Source organism: Acanthaster planci, linkage group LG08 (assembly GCF_054643075.1).
Source record: "Acanthaster planci isolate LZ-2023a linkage group LG08, COTS_SCS, whole genome shotgun sequence".
NCBI classification, from domain to species: Eukaryota; Metazoa; Echinodermata; class Asteroidea; order Valvatida; family Acanthasteridae; genus Acanthaster; species Acanthaster planci.
This window is the reverse complement of record NC_141784.1, coordinates 18,290,396-18,316,456: the sequence shown is the minus strand read 5'-3', so window position 1 is coordinate 18,316,456 and position 26,061 is coordinate 18,290,396. Positions and strand designations below refer to the sequence as shown.

Genomic DNA, 26,061 nt, shown 5'->3' with positions numbered 1-26,061 from the left:
TGGTTACTAAGAAAAACAAACGTAGATTCACCGCCACAAACAAAAGCTGTTAGACAGAATGATATTTACGGAAAACCTTACCAACTTTTCGGAGGACTTCACCCAGGTGGGTTGTTAGCTGGCAACTTGACAAAATGAAGGTGATTGTGCAGGAATGCTTAAAAGATCCTCTGTGCAAACCAGAGGCAATGCATAAGGGGTGCCAGCGGCTCAGGCATTAGTCCGTCCATTCTCCTCGGCGAGTCTTGAACAAGACATAAATATCTATTCCCCAAGTAACAAGCAAACGTACAGCTGGTTTTTCTTTGCGCATGAAGAGTCGGCACCTTCATCCAAACAAACGACTTTGAGCAAATACTTGGCATACGGTCTATAAGTGCCCAAGTAAAAGCCTTTACTTAGAGCCTACCCATGCATACATTTCACAAAAATGCCAACGGGAACACTCACTTATCGGTCGGCGCGGTGAGATGTTACTCAGCCAAATTTACCCACCTCGTCTCCCGGTTCAGGTGTGAAGTTATAGTAACGCTGCATACGGTCGTTGATCTCGTGCTGGAAGGCGACGTACTCATCAGTTGTCGGTTCGAAGAGGCGTATCGTCATTAGAGCGCGATAGGCGACCTTCAATATATCGTCGTATTCATCCCCCTTGAACAAAGCAAACAACTCACTACATCAAGCCCCTTGACAATTTTTAAGGCTTTTAATTAGTAATCTTACTCTTTAAGGGCAAAACGATGAGAAATCCACACTCCAAAAGAGGCAGTCTCTTATAAATTAACTCAAAAAGAGTGAACACCGCTCTGAAAGAATGAAAAACCACCCTAAAAGAGTGAAAATCCCTCTAAAAAGGAGCCATATAAGGCACAACTCTTTTTTAAGTGGACCTATGTATGGCTCCCTGGCATAGTGGAAATATTTCATTTTTTGGAATGGTTTTCACTCTTTTCAGAGCGGTTTTTACTCTTCATGGAAGGGGTTTCACGGTGATATTAAACATTTAAAGCCCAGTTCAGCCCTGAGTGATGTACATGCACATGAATAAACGCAGGGTCAGCGTTGTATTGAATACAAATGTCTTAGATCTTGTCTTGCATATTGTCACAACAGAGAAGTCTCCCATTAGGCCGACGTTGGTCACACAAAATTTACTGAAACAATGTGAGTTAATTAATAGGGCATTTTGCATAAAGCAGCCAAGCCATACATTTCATGACCGAAGCAGGCCAAGTTTCAATGAATTATTGCTACGATAGATGGAAGAAATAATCGTTTGAAATTGTAGGTTATCTCTTGGAGACACCCTGCACAGATCAATTAAGATTCTTACCCGGGACAGGACATATTGCAGATTTAATTCCCCCTTGTCACCTTTAGCTTTCTGAGTGGTTACAATCGAAGCTGACTTTCTTATCGAGCCGAGGGAATTTGTTGATTAATTGCTTTTAGTGAGCGTAACCCTTAGCTCGATCAGATGCACAGAATTGAAAAGGGAGGGGTTAACACATTAAGCAGTGTCATGTTAAAACCTACAGGTTAGATGAATAACTGATCAGCTTTCTTGACCTAAGGCTGAACTTCACAGAAGAAAGCTAGTGCAAAGTACTGTATTTTCATCCACAAAAGGTGGTAGATGCTAACTGGCCCAGCAATTCAGGGTTGGAATCTAGGCTAATGCCAAGCTGGGGTAAGAATAGGAGATAACACCAAAGATGCCATGCTGCAGCTTTTGTCGGATGAGATCAAAATGTAAATATGGCGATGGCAGTACAGTCGTAATACGACAATATTTTGGATTTTCGCTTTTCACAACTGAAGTCACTGCAATCGATAGATACAACAAATGCATGTTATAGCTTGATTGGTTCTCCCGTCGAAACGATGTTACTAGCGTTTCGTTCCAACTCCCATATCTACAAGGCGTCTCCACAGTGGGAATCCATAAACGAAGGGAAACTTTATCCAACCATCGAAGCGACCATTTTTACAGGCATATTATAGTCTAGGGGAAAGCTCCCTATCTTGCATGCATTTAAAGACTTCCCTCACTGACTTCCATCGTATGGAAAATATTATTCAAAAACTGGGGACAGAATATACTGTAAAAGCGTTAGGAACATGTCTGTAGGCAAGAGACAGTTCACGTCCAAAGAAAGGACATTTTAGCAGTAGAAATGCGGAGGGAAGCGGGTCATTATGCTCCTAGAATCTGGCCTTGACAGATGCTCCACCAGTATCTCCTCACTTTTAAGGTTGTGCAAAGTCTTCATGGTTACAGTCGTTACACAGGTCTGTCGCACGATGCATAGCTTTTCCACTTTACCTGGCATTCATTTCCCACTACTCCATTATGAGACAATGCGTGGACAGGTCAAATCTTCATCAATGTAAAATAATTCAGGCGATACAGCCGCGGTCTGTTTGGCTATTGCAAATAGAATTTTCAATCCACCTTTGAATCGATTACAAAATTAGGCCATCAAAAAGATAACAGTCGATTTGGAAATACTTTGGTAATTTTTTTTCAATATCCTGTCTTTGCTTGCGCAGTCCATTTTGAGGTATTCCGGTTTAGCTTCTGTCGACTCCCGAATCCGTTTACATGTATCTTCATGCATGCTTCATGCATGCCTGTTGTGCTTTTCTCCCGGTTACGTCATCAACCCACAAAAACACAAAATCTGTCCTTGAGCTTTTCCGAAATCGGCCAGTTGGTTGTGGATGGAAATTGCCTCTTATTTTTCTCGTGTCGACAGACAAATTCATGGTATTTGGTTTGGGGGTGGCAAATCTACCTCCAAAACCTTAGATGTCGAATTATTTGAAGGTATTTTCCTTTGCACTTTAATCTAACGTCCCATGTCGCGATTCATCAGATTTCAGACAGATCAGCACAAAAAAATTCTTAAAATTTTGGTTACGCTACTGATATAATATTCTTCGTTTGAAATGGTGGGTCACCATTCAGGAGGACACCGTGTATAGATCAACTACGATTCCTACCAGGGACAAGTCATTTTGAAGATTCACCAAGGCGTGTTTGCCTCGCTTACCGACTGGCTATGTAATCGAGGTTGACCTTCTCATCGTGCCGAGGGAATTGTTCTGATTAATTGCCTTTTAGTGAGCGTAACCTTCAGATCGATTAGATGCTGTGGAATGAAAAGGGGGGGGTTGAGGTTAATATAATCTTAGTTTATGTTGCTTTGCATAAACCAATAGGTTAGAAGAATATATTACCGGCTCTGTTGACCCACAACGGCTGACTGAACTTCACTTGAAGAATGTCACCATGTTTGATAATGCATTATTCGATACTTGACTCCTTAAAAGGTAGCTGCAATTAATTCATTTTAATGCAACCCTTCAAATTGCTCCTTGTATCTCAGATAATCTTATTGGCAACTTTCGTTTCACTATTTCAAAGGGTGTTTTACATCCGTTTTGATTTTTATGCTAATGAGTATTTCCATATTCGTGAGAAGTGTGATGTCACCCCAGGACGTTGCACTGGCTTGTCTAATAGACCTATACCAAAACAGTCCAGCTTTTTTGTAGATTTTGCTGAACTAAAGTTTCTCTTCTTCGCTGATCCATTGTTATTTATTTGCATAAGCATAAATTACTTTCTCAGAGATGTTCTCAGTAAGTTTATACTGGGTTCACAGCTTGAACAGAAATACCTGTGCCCTATACTATGTCTTCCATGGATGACATCACAGCATGCAACAGTGCCCTCAGTTGTCAAGGAAAGCATGGATAATTTTAAGCGCTTCAAAAGTTCATTTAACCAAACAGAAAAGAAATATGAGTTCTGATACATCGAAGGAGAATGCAAAAATGCAGAAAACTTCTGTCCAGGAATATTCATTACAGCTACACTTTAACACAAGCACAAAAGAGCTTCCATTCGCGCAATGCCTACAGTTATCCCACTTGGACATCCTTGGAATCTAATTGTCTTCCTCTTAATTATCCGAGTGTCTGGCACCCACCGACACATTCTGTATCTGCACGCGCTTCAGTTTGGGCGTCTCAGGTCTCTGCTGTCGTGCATTGATTGTAATTTACTTTTACAATGATGAATGCACTCAGCGCAGGGTATCACAGCATTCATTCGATGTCTATATTCCAAAGACACCATTGTTCGTGCTGCAAAACAAATTATGCAAGTCCCTCTAGCCAAGCGTGCTCAGGGCTTGATCACTGGGCACATTCCTTGATGACATTGCTTTCCAAAGACCCTTAGAGAACGATTCTAAACCACGACGTCGATTGTCCTCCATCCAGGAATTTTATGAAATTTTAATCATTCACTTGCCTCGAGGATATGTTTCACTGAACGAAAAGAACGCAGCCTGACCGCGAATTTTACAGCGGCGAAACAAAAAGGACTCTTCCCCCTTTAGATTAGATAGATATGGTATCATGCTCTGTTATAAACTGTACCCTCCTCAGAATGATGTTATTATCTTTTTCAAATGCAATTTGTAATAAGTTTGGCTCTCTGAAGTTTAAACAAATACCTCAAAGGAGCCTTGCTTTAACACTTCGGGTAGATTTCATGATGTGAATGTGGTATATTTTGTTTTATTTTATTAATATTAACCTCAATGGAACCCATTTTTTCCCGATTGCCTCACATTCCCGGTTAATTCAATGATACGAAATCATATGTGACAAACTGGATCAAGAAATCCTTTGCCTCTTTTCATTTATGACGTACCATCCTTGGTAAAACATGGCATTCGACAAGAAATCATAATGGGAAACATACAACGGTAGCGCCACCCTCAACAGCCTGCTTCCTGCCTTGCCACTCTCCCCAAATGGTGCAATTAAAAAAGCCTTTTTTGTTCCATCACTATCTTATTTTGTAGAGTGTTGAATTATTCACCAAAGCAAGGCCAACATGAATGATGGTAACGGGAGGTTCCGTGTATGTTAATTTTGTGGTATTTCAAAGCAGACCAAGTGGAACTCCTGCTCAAAGCCGTACGATAGTAAGGGGCCTAGAGTGATTTCATAGCAGGCGGGGATACCGGACCCAGGGAGGTTGGGGAATATATAGACCCCCTGCGTATGACGTCAAATTGGAGGGCAGCTCTTTATTCCTCTGGGATAGGCTCCAGCCAACCTTTTGTGCCTGTATTGTAATTAAATTAAAATAACAAAGAATAGCCTCTGACTCCGCCTTCATGCAAAGGGTCTATTCCCCATTTGTGCTCGAATTGGGGGACTGAGGAGATGTGGGGCTTGACTTGCCCAGCCATGGAAGTTTGAAAAGCGTTGGGGGGCACCTAATGACACTATACAGGGGGGTGATGTTCATGACACAGATGTACATCTGTAATATGTATTACATTCCTCCAGGACAGGCCAAAATCTTAAACCAGCCAACTTGAAGGGTGATATTTCTCAAACTCTGGCTGCCCATTTGCAGAGTAGCCCTTTTGAGAACGATCGATAGTCCTCAGACAGAGTCGCTTTTCAATAAAAGCGACGGATCTTGATCAGTTGGCATGAGCACCAAGCAATTTAATGGGAATATTGATTTCTTTCCTCGTCCACATATTTTGATTCCAGATTCATAATTGCAACCTTCAGCTGTCTGCAGGACTGTAGCATCAGACGTATTGTATTTGCTGTGGCGATGGAAAAGGTCTCTATCAACGACATAAAATTTACCAGTTTGTTGTATGGAGTCAATGCTATAGGTCCTTTCGGCTTTTTAACCCATGGCACTGATGGCGTTTAATTTCCTCGAGTGGCTACTTCGTAATTTCCTTTACTTAATAACCGGTGAGCTGGGTTACGCAGTAGTTATACCCCAAATTAGTATAACCAATAAAATTGGGTACATAAATCGGGAGCTGCATTTTAATACTACGTTTGTGCATGGTCAGTGGACAGGTCAACAGTTTTCAGCTGCCAGCGTAAAAATGGAGCACTCCGGGAAAACCGTCCACATTTTTCTAAATTTATCTTAAAAAGGTAATCAAGGCTTTCCAAACCTGAACTCTTGAAGGCTTCTCAAAATTACATACAGGATACATGCTGGGAGGATCAGAAGAAAAACTATTACCCCCGACAGATTTGTATCACATTGGTTAGAGCCTGGCGTTACTTGCCATTTCCGTTTGGCATAATACGCCCACTCACCTGATTCCAGGAGTCACGCCCAAAGGATTTGGTGTTGTTGAAAGGATGGTAGCTGAAGAACACGTAGTCACCCGACACCATGCCAAGATGATAGGCGCTGATCATGATCTTACGAACCAAATTGCCGTCCGCACTGATGAAGATAACTGTTTAAACACACACACAATGAGAGGGAAGGAAAGAAAAATGACACATTTTACACACTAATTTAAAATGTCATCTGCGTGTCTGATTTTTAATCACTGACTTGCCGGGTTCTTCCCTTCTCTGGCCGGCTGGTCGGCTGACCAGTGGCAAATGCTGGACTTAGTTTGTAAAACAGACAAGTTGTCTTTCGAGGCTTCACAACAGTCGATCATGAAAGAGAGCGGGGGGTTGAATACTCCCTTAAAAGAACCGTGTTCCCACTAAGTTGAAAAAAAAAGAAGAACAAGGAGAGTGGACTCGGCTCTGTAGCCCCTCCCCTAAGTTTTTGCTTCTGCTCTTTGTGCTCATTATTTGGGGATGTGTAAAATCTTACTTCTTGAGCTAGTAGATTCTTCTTCTAGGATTTCTTCTAAGAACTCCAAGCTCTCGGACACAAGTACATGCACGTGAGACTCAGTATTGTGTGTTTGCAAAGCATGGGCAATGCTGTGGGCCCATTCTCTGTGCTCGGGGTCATGCAGGACCACTGAGGTTTTCCATTCAAATCTCTGAAACAACTTCGCAACAAAATCCTGGGGCGTGTTGGTCGGGTAGGCGAGCTGGGTGAGGGTGCGGAACCTCGCCTTATCTTGCAGTACTACCCCGCTGGCGGACGGGGACACGAGAGGGACATTCCAGACGGCGGCCAAATCGGAGGCCGCGACCAATGCGTCGATGCAAGGCGGGCCCAGGAAGGCCGCCACTTCCCCTCGGTAGTACAACGCAGTAACCGCCGCCACATCGGCGCGCACCGGCTCTGAACAGCCAAGAAACGAGTACTCGCACACTATAGAGAAATTGGCGTATTCGCCAATGGCAAGCCGCTGACTTATCGTCTCTAACGCTACCTCAACAGCGGGCACAATCCTCTGTCTTGCTAGTAAAGATGACGATGTATCCCCACCGACAATCACAGACACAGGTACGAAAACTGCAGTCAAAAACTGCGAGAAACCCAGCAGAAATACCGTAATTAGGAACATACTGCGGCCGTCTACACGCGGAGCATTTCATTTCGCTCTATACCATCTTGCTGCACTTGATGGGACCAAAGGGTAGAGCAAAATCGTTATATGCGGTAGTAACCACGACTTTAAAACATGCTATATCTGCCATTATTTTGAGAGAAAATCAAACAAAGACGTCACAGCATGGTTTAGCGAACAACGGGTCCCTGTGAATCACTGTGAACAAATCACTGTGAACGCCAGCTCATGCTGAGATTTTAAACAGGCCAGCATGCAATTAACGTGTCTCCTGGGTAAACTCCTTGAAAAAAAAAACAAAAACGGGTAGGGCCTACAATCTCTTAGAAGATGCACCCCGTGTCACGCGTTTCGCTATCACCCATAATCCCCATCTCCGGGCGCTGTTAAGGACTAAAAAGTAAAAAAAAAAGCAAAGGAGTTGCGGAGTGTAACCTTGAAGCGCCGATCAACCCTTTCACGGGGCGGTGCTCATGGAAGGATGCCTTTCCGGCTTGCCGGTTGACATCAGTAACTACGCCACGCTCTTCCGGCTGTGTATTGTACAAGCGGACACCCAACGGAGATGACCGACGAGAAATTTTGATTGGTCGCGGCAGGAATACCACATACGTATGCATTGTACTTGGCAACAACACTTTGACGGCGCTATCCGCCCTGAGCCAACCTCGTTCCCATGGATCTTGACGCCATGTTGGTTCCCCCATTTCCGGATTCTTGCACGCGTTCTGCGTGTACGCAAAGACCATACGTTCGGAAAAAAATCGTTGCGGGTACTCAGCGTGCTCCGCGTCAAACATGCATACTCTTGCGCGCCTACGCGCTGAGTTGGTACCACAGACATTATAAATGCATAGACTGCCAGGTCCAATCCGTTCCAAGAAGAACAAAAGAAGGCGTGTTTTTTTTTGGTACTCACCGCAAAGACGCGCCATGAGGCGCGTAAGTATATGCGCTTTCGACGCTTTACAGTTACTGAGTACGCGTAACTAATTTACTCCGGCATGTATGGTCTTTGGATACAAACAGCTACAGAACGCGTGCAAGAACCCGCTTGTAACCACCTGTCTTTCTTTCCGCTGATTGGGGGTGCACTTCAGCACTTCATTCAAAACTGCGGGACTTTTTCGTGATCTGCGCGGCGCCCAACCAAAATCAAAACTATGGGCAAATTCACCCCTCAGTAAAGGGAATTAACGCATAGTTGATGGCTTCCAGCCATAAAATTCTCTGATGCCATTTTTCGATTGTAAAAATCTATTATCACTTAATCTGACACACAGGGATTCAAAACAATGCGGTTGCAACATTTGAAAAAGATGAGATACCAGTACAGAAAAGTAAAAAGGTGAACGTATTTTGAAGCGCATGTTAACAAACACAGTCAATGTAAGGGCGTTGCGCTTAACGCGCTCTGAACGCGCTGCCACCCATCGTTTCGCCCATTGTTTGCCCATATGTTTCAAAATCACGTTTATATGGGCAGGATTGGGGATTTATGCGTTTATATGTCTGTGGTTGGTACCAAAAGGGCTGTCAATTTCATTTAAAAACACGCCCTCTTTTGTTCCAGGTACGAAACCGCACTGCATACTGTCAACTTTTTTCCAAAACTGTTGTGCGCGCTTCCATTGACTTTAGCTCTTTTACTCTAATCTCGACTCCAAGGACATCGAGATCAGGCAATGCATGGTGGCATGGCGCAGGAAGATTGTACCCATGGGAACGAAGTTGCTTTTACTATCAAGAGGCACATGCAGAGTAAATCGCTCCTATTCTATGTAATGATGAACCAGTGAAAAATCAGCCAAGCACTCAGAGTACGTACAGTTACCACCTTTCCCGATAGCGCGACTGCACCGGACAAACCTAGACCTCTGACAACCGCTGAAATCTGACTCCATTTAATCACTGGTTTCAATTTCCTCTTTTTCTTTCTTTTTGAGGTTTCAGTCACTTTTAAGATGAGACGTTATTCACTATTCATTGGTACATCCTACGTTTTCAGTTCGGTCCGGTTCCCATTTCAGAATTCAATATTAACGTCCTGTCAGCATTTTCTATTAACTGGCCGCATGGCCGGAAACTGTAAACAGACTTTTAATGTCGAGGACGACAGTAAAAATCGTATAAACAACAAGCGTTCTCTTCGCCATGTCGAAGAGCAAAGGATCACCTGTATAATGTCAGGACAAATAAACCATAGAAACATGAAATCTGAAAACTATGTAATTTTGTGAGGCAAGCAAATGATTTGACAGCCCACTTGTGTTTGTAGTTGTAATAAACACTGAAGTGATAAGTGAATAGTGAGCTGCAAACCGTGGAAGGTTTTTCCAGATACTAGCTAAACATAAGTTGCCTGTTCGTTATGAGGTGCTCATTGAGATAAAGACTATCAAACGCCGGACCTGCAGTCACTGCGGGCGTCAACGTAATTTCCAACCACCGCCCTCAGCGGTACAAAGAGCTGAACGTTTGTACACATCAACCCTAAAATAGCTGGGCGTTTTCAGGACCATCTCACACGGGAGGGGGTTCAGGTACTCACCGCCTCATGTATGATTTTTCTGAAACTTAGCAGGCATGCGAAAGACTCATTATCTGTACAAATGTAAAATTTAACTGAATCCAAGATACAGTTTTGTTGTTCCAGTCATTTTGATGCTCATGGCCATACACACTTGTGTAGGCCTGCATAGGCTACACCAGGAACGTCAATGGAAAACTACACATTTTTCAAAATGGTGGCCAGCGTTGAATATAATACAAGAAATGCCCATGATTCGACAGAGCGGGAATTTGAAGCAGAGACTATATCAGAAGGAGCATTTCCAATATATGACTTGGTAGTAAGATCCGTAAAAGAACTTCATAGAAAATACTAGTCACTGAACATATGCAAAATTGGTATATATGAAATTTCTATGTATGGTTTTCTTTTTTGACGACCTGCTATGAATTAGAGCCGTTCGTCATCACTAGGAGCTTGATATCTCCCCGACGCAAAAATAGCAACTCCGTGCTTCACATGGAGTGGGCCTACTCGGCAGGCATGACTTGGAAAATAAATAGCAATAAAACTTAATAATAAAAATCGGGCACTCAATGTTTTCTAAACGGACCTAATGATCTTAAAGTAAGATTTCGCCCTGGACAAGTCACTATGACCCACAGCAGCGAGTGATCAATATTATTTAGACATAACTGCGCGTTACGAAGAGCTATGTATACAGCTCTTAATAGCACCGCGGACAGCGCCACCAAGTGATAGAACCCCCCCCCCCGGTAGATCAACTTGGGTCCTGCTTCCTGTAGCCCCAATACGGGCGATTCAAAATACTGCACTTCGAAGAGCTTGCAACGCGTTGAAAAATTACAATACGCAAAATCTGTCGACCCATTGAACATTTGGAAAAGGTTGACAGATTTCGCACATAATGACTGGTCAACGCGTTGCGAACTCTTGGAGGCGCACTTTTGCGAATCGCCCGTATTAAAAAAAGGAAATAATGGTTAAAATAAATCAGAGCAGCACAAAGGGAGACTGGGGCCGCAGGGAAACGGTATACATAGCGCGAGAAAAACTTGAATGTAATAATATTATACACAAATTTGGGATAATTAATTTTACGCTACTGGAAAACTACCACCTCTCCCCATCTCTATGGCTGAAAAAGCGCAGAGCAGTTTACCTTCTCAGAGCTGACATTGTCTCTTCATTCTTGTCGCTCGTTCAGTAAAAGCTGATTGCTTGGTATGCTCCATTTGTATGCACCTTTTTATGCCATGGTTGTAGTCCAAAAGAGCAGCACGGCTCACCTTGGGAGCGAATCAAATACACTGCACGCTCTGCTTGTACGGTGCATTACTTACGACTAAGTTCTGCCTTTGGCTAGGCGAGGCAACTACACGACACGACGGCACGGCAGCTCCTTTTCATCAAACGTAGCGTTGTGCCGTCGCTACGGCACAACGCCGTGTGCTGTCTAATGTCATTTCCCAGTTGCTTATTTTTCTTACTAAACGTCGCTCCTCCCGTCTCGTAGTATCGTCGTACGTCGCGTTCCGTATTACATCGCCTGAAGACGACACAACGCACGGCAAGACTTATGACGCGTTGTGTGCTGTCGCTCTTTGCTTCATGATGTTCGCACAGTGCGTCCTTTGCCGTTTTCTTTCCTTTCCATCCCCCGTGTTTGCATAGTACATGCTACAGGTAGCAGGCCTGGGTTTTTTGTTGTTCTTTTTCGTGCATTCTTTCTTTCTGTTTTCATTAAGAATGTGTTGTCAAAAAAGAGGAATTTTTGTTATTGTTCATTTGTTTTGTTTGTTTTTAAATCAAATGTATTTAGAATGTGCGCCCACTGCGTCCCGTCGAACTATCTGTGTTGTCTCCAGGAAATAAATAACATTCACGTCAGCCATAACAATGTCTCAGCTTCTCCTGATCTAATTCTGAACCTTCCAATAGTTATTTGTAAATCCATTCTAAGATACAATACATTAATCATTATTACGTGCTTGCTAATCTGAAGAGATATCATTTGCCTTGCCAAACAGGGTTGATGAAAAGACACCGTCATACTGATAAAAGGGTCTACAGTGTTTTATTCAGAAACATGGACTTATATCATTGAAAATGTGGTGCTGGTGAAATGAACGAAGAAGACTGAGAGAAGACTGAAGAACTACTTGGAAACTGCCGGGATGAACCATGGAGAACAATCTATAAAGTTACACTTCTACCACAAAATTGGGGACTTCATCAACGGTCTTAATTAAAAAGAAGTTGGACAGAAATTGAAACAAGGATCAGCCGGGTCATTAAAGAGTGATGAATCCTGGGCTTACGCTTATTATGTGAGAGTAGTTCCTACATACGTAGATTTTCTATGCACTATTTTTTCAATCTGTTTTTAATAACATATGATAGAAACTATATAAAAGTTAAGAATGAACGAAGTGAGAACAAGAAAAATCAACACCTGCGATCCAGGCATGTATTTTGCAAGCACATGGGACGGAAATGAAAGAAAACAGTAAAAGGTGCCCTCTGTAAACACACGGAGCAAAGAGCGACAGCACAAGACGCGTCGCGTTGTGTCCTGTGTCGCATCGTGCTTCAGGCGATGTAATACGCGACGCGACGCATGACACGACATACGACGCGACGCACGACGATATAACGCGATGGGCGACGGGAGGAGCGACGATTAGGAAAAAAAATGAAACAAGGAAAGGAGGTAAGACTAAAGGCACGATGCGACGGGCGACGGCGCAACACGACGCACGACGCGATGTGTCGTGTGTGTACAAACGTAATGGCAAGAATGCAACGGTGTAAACGCGAAACGGCATGACGCAAGGGAGCTGTCGTGCCGTTTCGCGGTGTAGTTGCGTCGCCTTGGAAGAGGCTATAGTGAGGTAGAAATGTGTGTCGTAAATAGGACACCATATGCTTGTCATTCCTTAATAATGTTGCAACATTCTGAACGAAGAACATAACGGGGTGCGGACATGGCGTGCTACTAGTCTGGTTTCCTGAGCAAAGATTCCCTGACGACTATTGAACAAAATCATAGGTCAGGTATCACCCACGGATATAAAATAGATCATGAAGCAACATTTCAAGGGTCATAAGGAAAGCCCTGCGCGGGTGTGACGACAGTGACATCACAGACAGAATAGCCCCAGGCTATTTACGTACGACTACACCATGATTACACAGTAATACCTGGGATAGAGGCAATAATCTCGTCGTTTGCGGCATTTTCAGAGCAACGGCCATCAACTATAGGCCTACCTTAATCTTTGATCACGCGCATACTCCCAGCCGAAAGCCATAAGTACGTAGACAGTCATCCATTCCTATTGGTAGAGAGCCTACAATTGTCCGGTCTTAAATGGTTAATAAAACACCAGCCAGCAACATGAGTGGCGCATGAACAACCACAAACGTGATAGCGTATTTCTATTACTACGCAACATGTTACATTCGGTACTTGAGGTGATTTCGTAATGGATAAATGGTTTGCGTCCCACTGCACAATTGCCACAGGAAAGCACACACGCAAACAGAGCGTGATGTAAAATATGCTACAGATATATTCCAGGGCGCACAGCTCGAAACACGGGGACGAGGTTGCTAGATCGCGTTCATACACCAACTTATATGTGCAAAGCAGCTGTTTGATGCACCTCAAGGTTGAAAAATAAATCACCGAAATTATCAAGGTTAGAAGTCAGTTTTAAAGTTCACGATTATCAAGTTGAATTGGATTGTAAAAGTGCTGTTTGTTGATATGAGGAACATATTAAGGTGTTAAGCAAAAGTGTTATCTTTTTCTTGCAAAACGATCCTCTGAATCATCATTGGCAATTAAACGGCCATCACTTACCGTGTAGAGAGGCAGGAACAGGCTACATGTAATTCCAGAGGCCCGTAAACATGGATTGGATGAAAGCATTCAAAGTGATGAAACGGCGAAGCTTACCAGTACGTACGAAAATGTCAGAAATTTATGCTGAATTCCGCGAAAAGGTATTTTCTTTTACCGCTCTGGAAGCTGATTTGTGACCTTTGCTTTCGACTGGAACACGTGCAGTTTTCAGAGCACAGACGGTATGGCAGTAAGCTTAGATATTTAAGACTGCACGAGCACAGATCTATACCTTCCTCATAAACAGAGGTATCATGCATGTTTTGATCTCATCATCCATGTTAACATTCCATAAGTAGTTTGGGTGTTATTTTTGTCCCATTTAGTGCAAAGTGGCCACTCTCAAAAGAAGCATTCATCTCGTATAAAGACTATTGGAACTGAGGTGTGGAAATTAGCAACACTATGTTTGTCTGCTGAGATTATCCAAAAATGAACTCAAAACGTCATCGGTGTGCCATTTCGCAGGTACGGGACGCTTTCACTTTAATATTGGAGAGTTTGGTGAGGCATCCAAGCCTCCACTTACTTCTGCTGTGAAGCGAGGCCCTTTCCAGTATGCTACTCTCATCTTCGTTTTCCAAGTAGACGACAAACAGGCCAAGACCGGCTTGGCGGAAGCCCTCCCTCACCGCAGTTGCTGGGCGATGATAGCCGTAGCCGCCGTAAATCAGGACCCCCGTGCTCCAACCGAAGTGCTGGAAAATGCTGACCACCATCTCCGCCATGGTGCTGGTCCGATACACGGTGCTGGTCAGCGTGGGGTACCGCCCTTTGTCTTCCAGGTCCACGGCGCTACTGCTGGCCGACAGAATAGGTATGTTCAGCGACGCAGCAAAGTCCCCCACTGTGATAATATTTCCACTGCAAGCCGGCCCGAAGAAAGCCACCACACTGCTGTAGAAATAGAAGTGGGTAGCGGCTCCGATGGCCCTCCGTTTGGGCACGGAACACCCCGTATTGGAGATGACCGTTTCGAGAGTGAAGTTGGTATATTCACCACTATGGTGTCTACGGTCAATAGTTTCGAGAGCCATTTCTATCGCCGGTAAGATGCGAGTTTCCGACCCTAACGAGAAAATCCAGCCATCCGAAAGCATGAAAGCTACCTTGATATGCGTGACATTAACGGTGGAACCCAGTGCAACCACAAGGCCGCCAAGAAATATGACGACTCTGAGACCACACGCCATCCCACTCTATAGACAGAGTCCGGCGCAAAGCACAATTATAGTCATCAGCAGTCCCTTTTTATTTTGCAGATGCTACAAAATGATACCAACGTAATCAGGCGTCGATGGTTACGATGATTACATGCTTAGTTCAGATTTCTCGCGCATGTAGCACTTTCCTCGACACGCAACTTTCAATAACAAAAGTTAGCTCAAAGCTGATCATTAACTTTGTTCTGAAAGGTGTACCTGAATTTGTGTCTCTCCTCCGCGATTGGGGAGCAAACTTTTTGGCGTCATTTCGGAATCTTCTTGGCGAGCGTCATTGATACCTATTTATTTCCTTGGCCGTGGCAGAGGAAAACGGTGTCATTTACTTAGACTTCCATCACAGCTGCTGGAGCCGAGAATAGTTCAGACCCTATGGATCCATGCACGTCAGCCTTTATATAACAAATACTCCTCTTGTGATGCAATACTTGAATTTCCCTCCCCTGGGACTGTTCGTTCGGTCTTTCCACCGAACCATTGCGAGAAATGGTAAGTGAGGTTTCTAAAAAAAAAACCCAGGAGATTCTAAAAATCAGTCAATCTTCTTTCCGAGACGCTATCCTTGCATCAAGTTCCAAAGAGGTTGGCCATTGTTCCATGCATTGGTGAAGGAAAAAAATCCCTGAGAATAATCTTTCCTGTCACTGCCATTGACGCGTGCGGTTCTCCTTGTGACAAACTTTTCAATTTCGTTCAGCCAACTTTTTGTCTTCATTGTTTGTTTGTTTTTCTCGAAATAACATTGTCAACGAAATTGACAGCGCAAACCTATCGAATCTGATAACACAATCGAATCCGGTGTATGTGCATTGATTGACCAAGAGGTTTTTAAAGCAGAGATCGATGAGCCAAAGTCAATAATGAAGGAAAGCTGATTTGAAATTTTTCTACACTCCAGCTTTTTTCTGCACTTTTGTTTATGAGCCAAGAGCGGGACCAAGAGAAGGCGCAATTTTCCCAGCAAGGGAGGCTCCTGTCGTGAAAACTGCACTTCGCTGGTTTACAAACGACCATTAGACATGCACGCATTACGGTAGTGTCGCTACCAGCAAAACGAACACTCCCTGCAAATATAGCTCTTTTCAACCGATGAGGAGGTGCTTCTCCTCAAGGTGGATATTACCCGATAGTAGGCTTTACTTTTCCTCCTTTTTTTATAATTTCGGCCAACCTTACAGCAAGAACAGCACATGTGCACACGTACTCTTCGCTGATATTACTGACAATAAAACGATCCATAATTATGCAGCGCATGCCTCCAAATATTAAACATTAATACGCAGGCGTTGGAAAGGCCACAGCTGATGGCTTTTCACTGTGGTTGGCTACATTGTTCACGAGCTGTGACCGCGAGGTTAGCACTTCCTGTTAGCAAGCGTTATTCAAATTGTTTGGTTCGCTAATGGTAATGCTTTGATACGAGCAAAGTCTCGGCTATAATAAAAACATGGCCGCAGAACAATCATAGTGTGGTAATTTATCTTCTCACTAATCACGTGTTTTTGGCGATATATTTCAAATCATTGGTTATCTTGGTTGATTTGGATGAACGAATAAAGCGTAGTCAGAATATTTTTAGCAATGTGACGTATTTCCTTCACTAAAATCTGTGCGAGGGCCATCAGCCCTTCCCAGCTTCCCGGGCGAAGAGCGAAAATGGCAACAAAATCACAGTACACCACACACACTGATGGAGTTAAAAGTCAAGAACCTCACCTGTGAAGAGCATTCTTTCACGCAGTAGTTATTTGATAGACGTTAATGAATCGATTTCTAGACGGGGAAAATTATCCATGAACGCTGACTAAATGTGTGAACTCGACCAGTATATGGAAGTACCACAACTCAACCAAACAAATTAACGGTTCACCGATAGAAGAGGAGCCAGGTATGGGTTGACTCTATTAGTCAGTGATTAAACTTGAATGTGTATTAATGCGTTAAAAGGGAAAACTAGGTGTCTTATGCTATTCTTTGTAATGACTTTTTGTACCTTTTTATGATAAAAAAAACCTGAAACGGTATTTTGTTATATTAAGAATTGATCAAATTGGATTCACAGTTGACTCGTTCCAAACCTTTTTGATGCATGTCAATCTGAATTCTGCACCAAATCAAATGCACCTTCAACAAATTCATCTCCGTCAATGATGACGTCCGAAACCATTTTGTATAGATGTAATGCTGTTTGGGGTTATTGTAATGATACTGTCACATTTCCTCAAAGTAATACCTAGTCATTGTCAGATATTCGACAATTTCTTTTTTTTTTTTGGGGGGGGGTAAAATTGGCACAATGAACAATGCATAGGAAGTAAGAGATTGCAAAATGTTTGTCATGCCAGCAATGTCTTTGTATGGGCCTCTGTCCTCCCGGCTCCTCACAACAGCAACAGTTAAGGTTTTGCGGCGTAGTGATACCCATTACGACAATTTCAAAACCATGCTGGCTTAACGATGGCTTGGTACCTAGTCATTGTCAGCTATTAAGTAAAAAAAATCAAACTTTTCTAAGTGCTTAATTTAAATTCACATTAATCCGTGTCCAAGATTTGGGTGAACAAATGGATTGGAACTGGGAATATAGGCTATACATTATTGGCAGGCTTACAACATGTCAATTCATACGCATGAGAATGAAAAGGTTCTGGAGTTTGACCAGATATACAAAATACAAATGTGCGAATTTCTTCTCTCTTCGATGTCGTGGGCTCGAAGGTTGGTGCTGGATTTTTGCAGGGGGTTCGATGTGTTTGCGCGGGGGGTTACCTGTATTCGTCGCCCGTTTTTTTCTCCATTTAATCTCACTGTTTTATCCTCAACCCGAACACACAAATAGGATCCCTACAGAGGTTATGCTTTTTAGTTGAGCTTGCAACCCGTAGACGTAGGCTGTTAAAATGGCAAAGTGGAGGAGGGGGTGTGTCCCTCTCATTCCTGGATCCGTGCCTGCCATGATATCACTGCAAGGAGACTGCCATTACAACACAACGTTTTTCTCTTGAAGAAATAATGGAATGTCTTACTTCTGCTGTGGGAAGAGGCTTTTATGAGCATATCTTCGTATTCGTCTTCTTGGTAATCCTCTATGTAGATGTTAAGCAAAGCTAAGCCAGCTGCACGGAATCCTTCTTGCACTGCCTCGCCAGCTCGATTAAAGAAGCCGAAACTCCCTTCCCGCAGCAAGGCGCTCGTTTCCCAGCCGTAACGATTGAAAAGACAGATCACCATTTCCACCATGTTGCCCGTTCGATATACCGTGTGAGTCAGGGTGGGGTACCGCGCCCTGTCCTCCAGCTCTACCGCCCCGGCACTTCCCGAGAGGATAGGGACGTTCAGCGACGCCGCCAGGTCTGCGACTGTTACCAGGCTGGAGCTGCAGACCGGCCCAAAGAAGGCCACCACGTTCTGCTCGAAGTAAGACTGGGCAGCTACCGCGGCCGCTGTACGCACAGGCAAGTCGCAGCCAGTTGCTGAGCGCGTCCAATCTAAGGTGAAGTTGGCGTAGTGTCCACTCTTGACCAAGCCAACTACCTCCTCCACGGCCACCACCATTGCCGGTAAAATGCGTGTTTCAGAGACTATAGGCAGTGGCTCCCCCGACGAAAAGAAAACTGCCACTTTGACAACAGTTCCATGGTGGCCCTGAACTGAGACAAGCACTAGAATAATACTTCTTAAAAGAGTGTTTATTATCATCAAAGAAAACATTCTTCTCCCTGGCATATCCACCTTACTTCGAATTTCTCTTGGTTACTTCTACAGTCGACACGAGGTGTGTGTTCATACACCCGGGAAGCTGAGATATACATCGACCGACCCTTCCTGGGAACCACTAGAGAGCTAGCATGGTGCATGAGCACACGGACTTGATAACTTAACGAAACAGTCTGGGCTACACATAATATTTCCTCTCCAGGTTAATGCATGTAGTCTGTTGCAGGACCACAATATTAAATATATACGGCTGTTTCTATACAAAGAAAACTAACTTAATATCCTTCCGCTGAAATACCACAGGCTTACCGACAAGGGCAATTCACAGAGATACTCAAATGCTAATTTTCCAAATTGAAAATATCTCGAGAATTAATTTAATGAAAAGATTAAAAATTCCTTTTTAACCTTGTCCAAACAACAGTCGCCCCATTTTTTTCCAGAGAAAGCCTTAATTATCAGAATTTCACGGTGACCGTGAAATGGTCTATGTGGCATACAAGCAACGCAGTCTAGACAACGAAGGAACGGCATTTGGTTGCCTTTAGTTAATTAAATTGCCACTAAGCGCTGAAGTTATATATTTCTATCTCATTACAATCTGCCATCTTGCCCGCATCTGGGGAGGTAATGCTGTCGATGTGGAGGCCTGTCTCGGAGGAAGTATTGAACTCCAACTATATACAAGGTTGACCGTTTGAAATATAAAAACGAATACAAAACCAAGACAGAAAAAACACTGGTAACCGAAAAGGAAAAAAAAGAACGTTGTACGAGTAAAGTTCAGAGATAAAATTGTGTGATACGATATTAGGGCAACTGGGCGGATGGTAAATCGACATTCAGATAATTAAAACCGAATTATTGATAATGAACAATTTCATTCCTAGTATATTTTTTAATTAAGTGCAAATTGAAGTTATATCTCATGTAAATTTATACATGAGATATAACTTCGATTTGCGCTTAAAAATATACTGGGAATGAGAGTGTTTTGGAGACATGGGGAAAGAAATCTATATTTTGGGTCCATGAAATTTAGGATTGTTTGAAAAGTAGTCGTTTTTTGTTGAGGTTTATGCAAGGATAAATTAAATGTTGCTCTGGTATTGTAATTGTGTATTTTACAAGTAGATCTAAACATTTGACTACAAGAGAGTGGTAGTAAATTATTATTAAAGTTGTACATAAATAACGCCTGCTGATCTCTGTTAAGGTTGGCAACTATAAAGTACTTTAAGTTTTGTAAGATCGGTTGACCATGAGCCTAAATGATGAGTTTGTTATGATACAAACAATTTTTTTATGCAGAACAACTAATTTATCTAAGTCCGTCCTTAAAGTCCGTCGAGAAATTTCATGGTCCTATTATGTATCACCTTTTCAAGAATTTTTAAGAAACAGGGTAGCACAGAAAATAGGTGCTAATTATTGAGCTCTGCGGGATCTCTTGTTTGAAATGATGGAAGTGACTTTGGCCAGGTTAAATTTGTCACGGAAGACACCTTTGGATAGGGATAAGTTAAATACTTAGGATAAAGGATTGCCTATGTGGGTTATCACAGATTTGATTAGCCCTGATTTGAGACCATCCATATCATATGACTCGTTATTTTGAATTCGGAGACAATATCATTAATGTCAGTTTTAGTGGCGGAATTATGAGTTTACATTTGTCAGGATCTTTCAGATATGTTTCAAAATTAGTTTTATTTTTAAAATTTTTTGGCAGAGAGAAGGTCCTACTTGCACGAAGTGAACATAAAATCATTCCCAATATCTTGAGGATTACTCTCATAATGGCCCTCAATTTTTGATTTCGGGGAAGCATTTACATATATTTGATAATTACACGTATTTAATAAGGAATTCATTATATCCTAGCTATTTTTAACATTATTTTAGCTTTTGCCAAATTATTTTTATCGGTCATCCATAACTTCAATTTTTGTGGCGCTTAATTTTCTGTAGAGGAAAACTGCTTTTATAAATTTTCAAAAATCGCAAGTGAAAGTTATCAAATGCACGATTTGGGTCATCTGTAGATGTGACGTGCCAATCAGCTTTATCTACATAAATTTATGACCTTTCAATTCGATCTACTTTGACGTGTCTAAAGGAATGACTAGAACTGCACTTAAAGGTACCTCCAATACCAAAGGAAGATGTCTGACAGACAGGTAAATGATTAGAAATGTCGTTAAACAGAATACCACTCTCTGTTTTCCCTTCACTGCTACGATAGGCCTAAGGTCAATAAAGATTGCAGTGGTATGGATGTTACGTGGGTGGGTATAATTGTCAGGGGTAAAAAGAAATTGCAAAAGAATCGACAAAATTTTGGGTTGAATTACGGGTGTTATTTTTCAAAAGATAATATTAAAATAACCCCTGATAAAAGAAATTCCGTTTTCCATTTCAATGTTTGTAAGCAGGCGGTCGGAGTCAGTTACAAATTCAATCACGTTAAAGCTTGTTGGCTTATAAATTATGCCAATTATATTTTTAGTCTGGGTACAAATGATTTTAATAAACAGGGAAACACAGTTGGAACTGTTTAGTGAATAGTCATTATGTACAATACAGGTAACAGAATTAAGTACATACAAGGCAACACCACCACCAGTGTTACTACAATGTACATGTGTTTCTTTTCACACATGAGTTGCCTTTCAGAAGGAAGTCTGGTCTGTAGTTGTTTAACCAGGTTTTATTAAACTCAATTACGTGAAATTGGTACTGGAGAATGTTTAGGAAATCGATTTTTTGATAAAAGTTCTTTAAAAGCTTCGACGGTTCTGGTGAAAGCATGAAAGTGTGTTTTTAGTGTTCCCTGCTTTGTATTTTTCAGAAAAACGATCAAGTAAAATGTATTCAGAATTTTCATAATTCTTGGAGTAATAGTTCTTATCATGATCTAAGTCATTAATATTGGCAAAACATGTAGTGGAGGTGAAGAGGTTGAATTTTAAGGTTTTGGAACGATCAGTGTTGAGTTTGTGATCAGTTTTAAATTCAACAATGGCTAAATCAAAGTCATCAGCTAAGGAATGCATGAATCGTAATATGTTGGTCAAGTTTGGTGATTGCGGCGCGAACCATTCTATGAGAACGATCTGATTGGTTTACAACACGTAGTACGCTTGTGTACCAGCGCTTACAAGCTAGTACTAGTCAAGGAAAGTATGAGAGCTGACGTGACTTACAATCTTCTTAAAAGAGACGCCCCAGTTACGTAGGAATTGTCCATGCACGCCTGTAAATAATGGTTTTGCCCTAAATAGTAACCTACTGAAGGGTTTCGGGGGTTTTAATGCATGGAATTTCGATTTATGTGACCACAGTGAATTTGGACAAAACCCTATGGTCTGCACTCTACATGCAGATGTGAGATTGGTTACAAAAACACAAGACAAAACAAATAAACATCAAGAGCTGTACAAGATGTGTTGGTATATTAGGAGGGAATCAATTAACACAGACGGGAAAAATCAACTCAGATTTTGAAATGATGAAAGACGCAGCTCTGGTGCATGAAATTGGCAGGCTTGGGAGACTGGAAAAGCTGTGTATTTTCTGTCTTGGATGTAGAGCTCGCAATTGCGGATGAGAGGGTGGTGGCCTGCGTCATGTGCTCTTTTAATGACGTCTCAATTACCTCTTCTTGAAGACATCTCAAGCTGGTACATCAGGTAGGATGAACATCCCGGTGGTGGTGACTGCTGCACACGCACCTGTCAAGACCGAGTGACACTCGCTACGATATAGGAATCTCGCGATAATGTGACAGGGCTTGTCTGATGGTGACTTCGGGGTTGTACACCGGTACGGTGAGCAGCCTAAACCTCAGCATCCAGCATAGGTTGAATAGTTCTGCCATGATGTTCTTGAAAGTATGATAGCGGAAGGTGGTGGTCTCAGTAGGGCTATATAAAATCCTACAAAACCGTAGACTGGAGCTCTGGGAGTGCCATTCAAGTTGGAGAGTAGCCTACTTGAGGTGTTTCATTTGGTCATGGCTGTATCTTCAACTGTTTCTTCAGGACTAGAACCCCATTAGAGATGGTCCTATGTTTGTCCTAGATTTCGTCCATTTTCACCGAAGAAAACTGGATTGCTTCCTGCACCTCATGTTGTTTGGTTTCTAGGCTTTGAACTGTAGACAGGATACCCTCTTGATTAAAGGTAACCGTGGCCAGCTTGGAGTTCTCTGCAAACTGGAAATGTCGTCATCCAGTGATGCAGCAGGGGAGTCAGATTGATCACCTGAAGCAACCAGTGCAAGAACTGATTCTGTTGTGACCGAAGCCGAAACCGCGGATCATTTTTTGTCTTTTGGGGAGGCATATGGCTAGTTTCTAACCCGGAGAACGGCAGCAGGGGTGAAAAACTACGTACATACTCAATGAGTTGAGGTATTGGTAGAGATATTCAGCTAAATTCTGGTTGATTTCTCGAAGCACAGATTAAGTGTGCCAGCTCACGATGACCTCCCATTCTCCCCCTTTCTTGGGAGAAGGGGGGGGCTGGGGATCCATTTAATTTTGGAACTTTCCCTGATGGATGATGACTCCTAAACATGACCTTTGCCGTTTCGACAAGACTAGTGATGATTCCTCAACGGCAACAAAATTAAAAGATTACACACTCGAGCTCGGAACTTCCGAGCTTGTGGTCAAAGGATGTACGGATCCCCTTCAAAAAAGCATCTGACAACAAGGCTAAATATCTGGGACGGTAAGTTGTGATTTGATCGGTGAAAGCAACTTTAGACCGATTTGCTGGTGTGCTAACCTTTCTTCTCCTCTGTTGTCCACCGTTTTTGCGTGGCTTAAACTCGAAAACGTCTTTCTTGCGCTATCAAAATCTGTTCTACTCTCTTCGAGAGTTTAGCCTTTTTATCATTAAACTGCTATGGGAACCAAATTAGCAACGTTGCCTGTGTGCCCTTGTGGCTGAACTCAGCACTTGGTCACTCTCCAACGCAATGTGCTCAGCGGAAAAAGCTTATTTTAAGTGTAAACACAGCCGATTTGACTTTGATCGCAACTTTCAGCGTGTAATTTTCCAATTTAATTCGGTCACCACTTTTACACTATGTATGGGTGATTTCACAGAAGACGTGTCCTTTGAAAGGGCAATATCCTCATTTAGACCAGGATTTGTTTTCCCTGGGTGATGATCCTCTTTCAGCCCTGTGATGATGTCGCAATCGTTTTTCATTATGCTATGCCACTGCCACCCACATCTGCGGGCGAATTGTGCTGCCAGTTGACGCATTTGGCATGCCCACTGTGGTCTCGTGCTGTCTTTGAACAGCGTCCCCTGGTGTCAACTGACCCCTCGTTGCTCGCAAGATCTTGGACGGCGTGCACGCCACGGACGTGTATAATAAAATCTGGACTCGCAATGCCCTTAATCAGCTTACAGAGTCATTGAATCCACTCGCAGCCATTTTACCGAGCCGAATACAAAGCTTTCCTGGTAATGCCCGCCTTTGTTCTTCCTGACGTCAATAGTAGGGAGCCAACCCACGCCTTTGTATTCGGCTTGGTAAAATGGCCGCTGGTTGGCTTCTTTTTCATACAAAGGCGTTGCAAGTCCAGGTTTTTTTTATATACGTCCGTGGTGCACACGAGAAAGAAAAGAATTTTTCTACGTGCTTCATCGGTGTGGACCGTGAGCAGTTCTGTGTTTAATGCTAATGGCAATAAAAAGAACTCCGAAATCCGGAGACTAACGTCTCGATCCGGGTATAATACATAAGCTTCCATTTGCGTAATGGCCCGAGGTAGCGCAGCCCAACACATGCAGAGTGGCGGAATTTAAAACCGGCACGGCGAAAATAAATAGTAAATGTAAAGTGGAACTGTGCAAAGAGATGGTAACATGGTTATAGTATACAAAATATTCCCAAATATTTAAAATTTAAAAGTTGATCTAAAAGGGACAGAAATTTTTCTCTTACAACAATAAAACACCCTGCGTCTGGCCCGCAATGGGCAATCCGTAACACAATGGTACACGCATTTGCAGGTAAGCTGAGGTAAGATTAGTAATGCAATCAGAAATGTACAATGTAAAAACAGCGTTTAGAATCTAAATACTTTTTGTAACCTCTTTTTTTTTGACAAATTCCTAAACGCATTTCAATAAACTTGTCATGGGTTCAACGTGTTAAGAATTGGGCAACAAAAAGCGTTTAGAAATGTGTGTAAACTCTAAGAGCCGTTTTGTTGAAGTGTAGCCTCCCAAGTCTATAAGGCAGCCAGAGGACGCCATGATGACACCCCTTTCATGAATTGGCTGATTTTCAAGAAGTTTTAGCCAATTGTCATTAAAATAATCTTGACATTTTATTGGGTAACATTTTGAAGTTACTAGAAAAACTTAAGAAATAATAGGAAATTATAACTTTGGTCAAAGCCTCGCTCAGTAAAAAAAATGGCGGGACACTGCCGTTGGCGATCTGAAAGCAATGTTTTTGGTTGGCTCCATGGCCAGATTTTATCATCAGTCAGAAGGATGAAAAGACTCAATAAAACTGCCTGCTGACCCGAAGGAGTCTTTTTTTTTCTCCCATCACGGTCATATGACAGAAGAAATACATACTCTTGCGGTTTCTTATCCTCTTAAAGTCTCTCATTTCAAAGCGGATTAGAGAAATATTGATGTATAATCCATAAAGAGCCTTTTCATTTATTTCCTCGCTCTGTTTGCCTAGAGGTCTGTTCCATCAAGCCTCGCTCCGTAATAAGTTTGAAAAATCTCAGCCACGATGCTCGACATCCAGTGTCCTGCGTGCGCAGACGTTGTGCATCAGAAGTGCGCAGTGGTAAGAAAAGGTTGGTAAACGTGTTATTGCCCACGTATTCAGTGGGCAGGGCTCGGTACCTCTATTAAGCCTATGGGGGTGCTTAATGAGGCTGCGCTATCGGGTTCTTTATTTTCTGCAAACTACCTTATAAAACATTAACGAGAAGATTTTTCGCTATATTTTGTCAATAACAGAAGTAACCTGAAGATATTTTAAATTTCATTAAAATCCCTAGATCTCCTTCTTCGTGAACGTTTCTTTCCACACTATGTACTTAAGCGATAATAAGCGAGAGCAAGTTGCGAACAGTTTATGAACCTTCAGTCCATGAGTTCTGGATTAAGTCGGGCTGGGTCAAAGCATTAAATCTTGATTTAGTTCAAGTTTTCTTTATAAAGTAAACAAGCAATGGTGACTACAACCCCTTATATACTTATGTTTTCACGAAGAGACAAAGTTTTCTTCCATAGATATAGCCATGGCAATAAAGGGCTAGACTGTGGAAAAAAACCTTGTTTTGCTGT

The 26,061-nt window shown here is 42.5% G+C and overlaps 1 protein-coding gene across 5 annotated transcripts in view; it reads right to left on the bottom strand.

The window, feature by feature from the left end:
• The window catches only part of LOC110984553 (atrial natriuretic peptide receptor 1-like), an 81,561-nt gene that overhangs the window by 22,201 nt on the left and 33,299 nt on the right, over nt 1-26,061 (bottom strand). For 3 of the 5 annotated variants that reach the window (XM_022244845.2, XM_087140073.1, XM_087140072.1), the window contains exons 2-3: nt 6,166-6,311; nt 496-651 (exon numbers count right to left, since the gene is read on the bottom strand). In XM_022244845.2, coding sequence (XP_022100537.2) covers nt 496-651; nt 6,166-6,311 — 302 coding nt within the window. Of the gene's footprint in view, nt 1-495; nt 652-6,165; nt 6,312-6,685; nt 7,687-14,309; nt 15,179-26,061 lie in introns of those variants that run through there. The other 2 variants (XM_087140074.1, XM_087140075.1) reach the window with 2 other exon arrangements.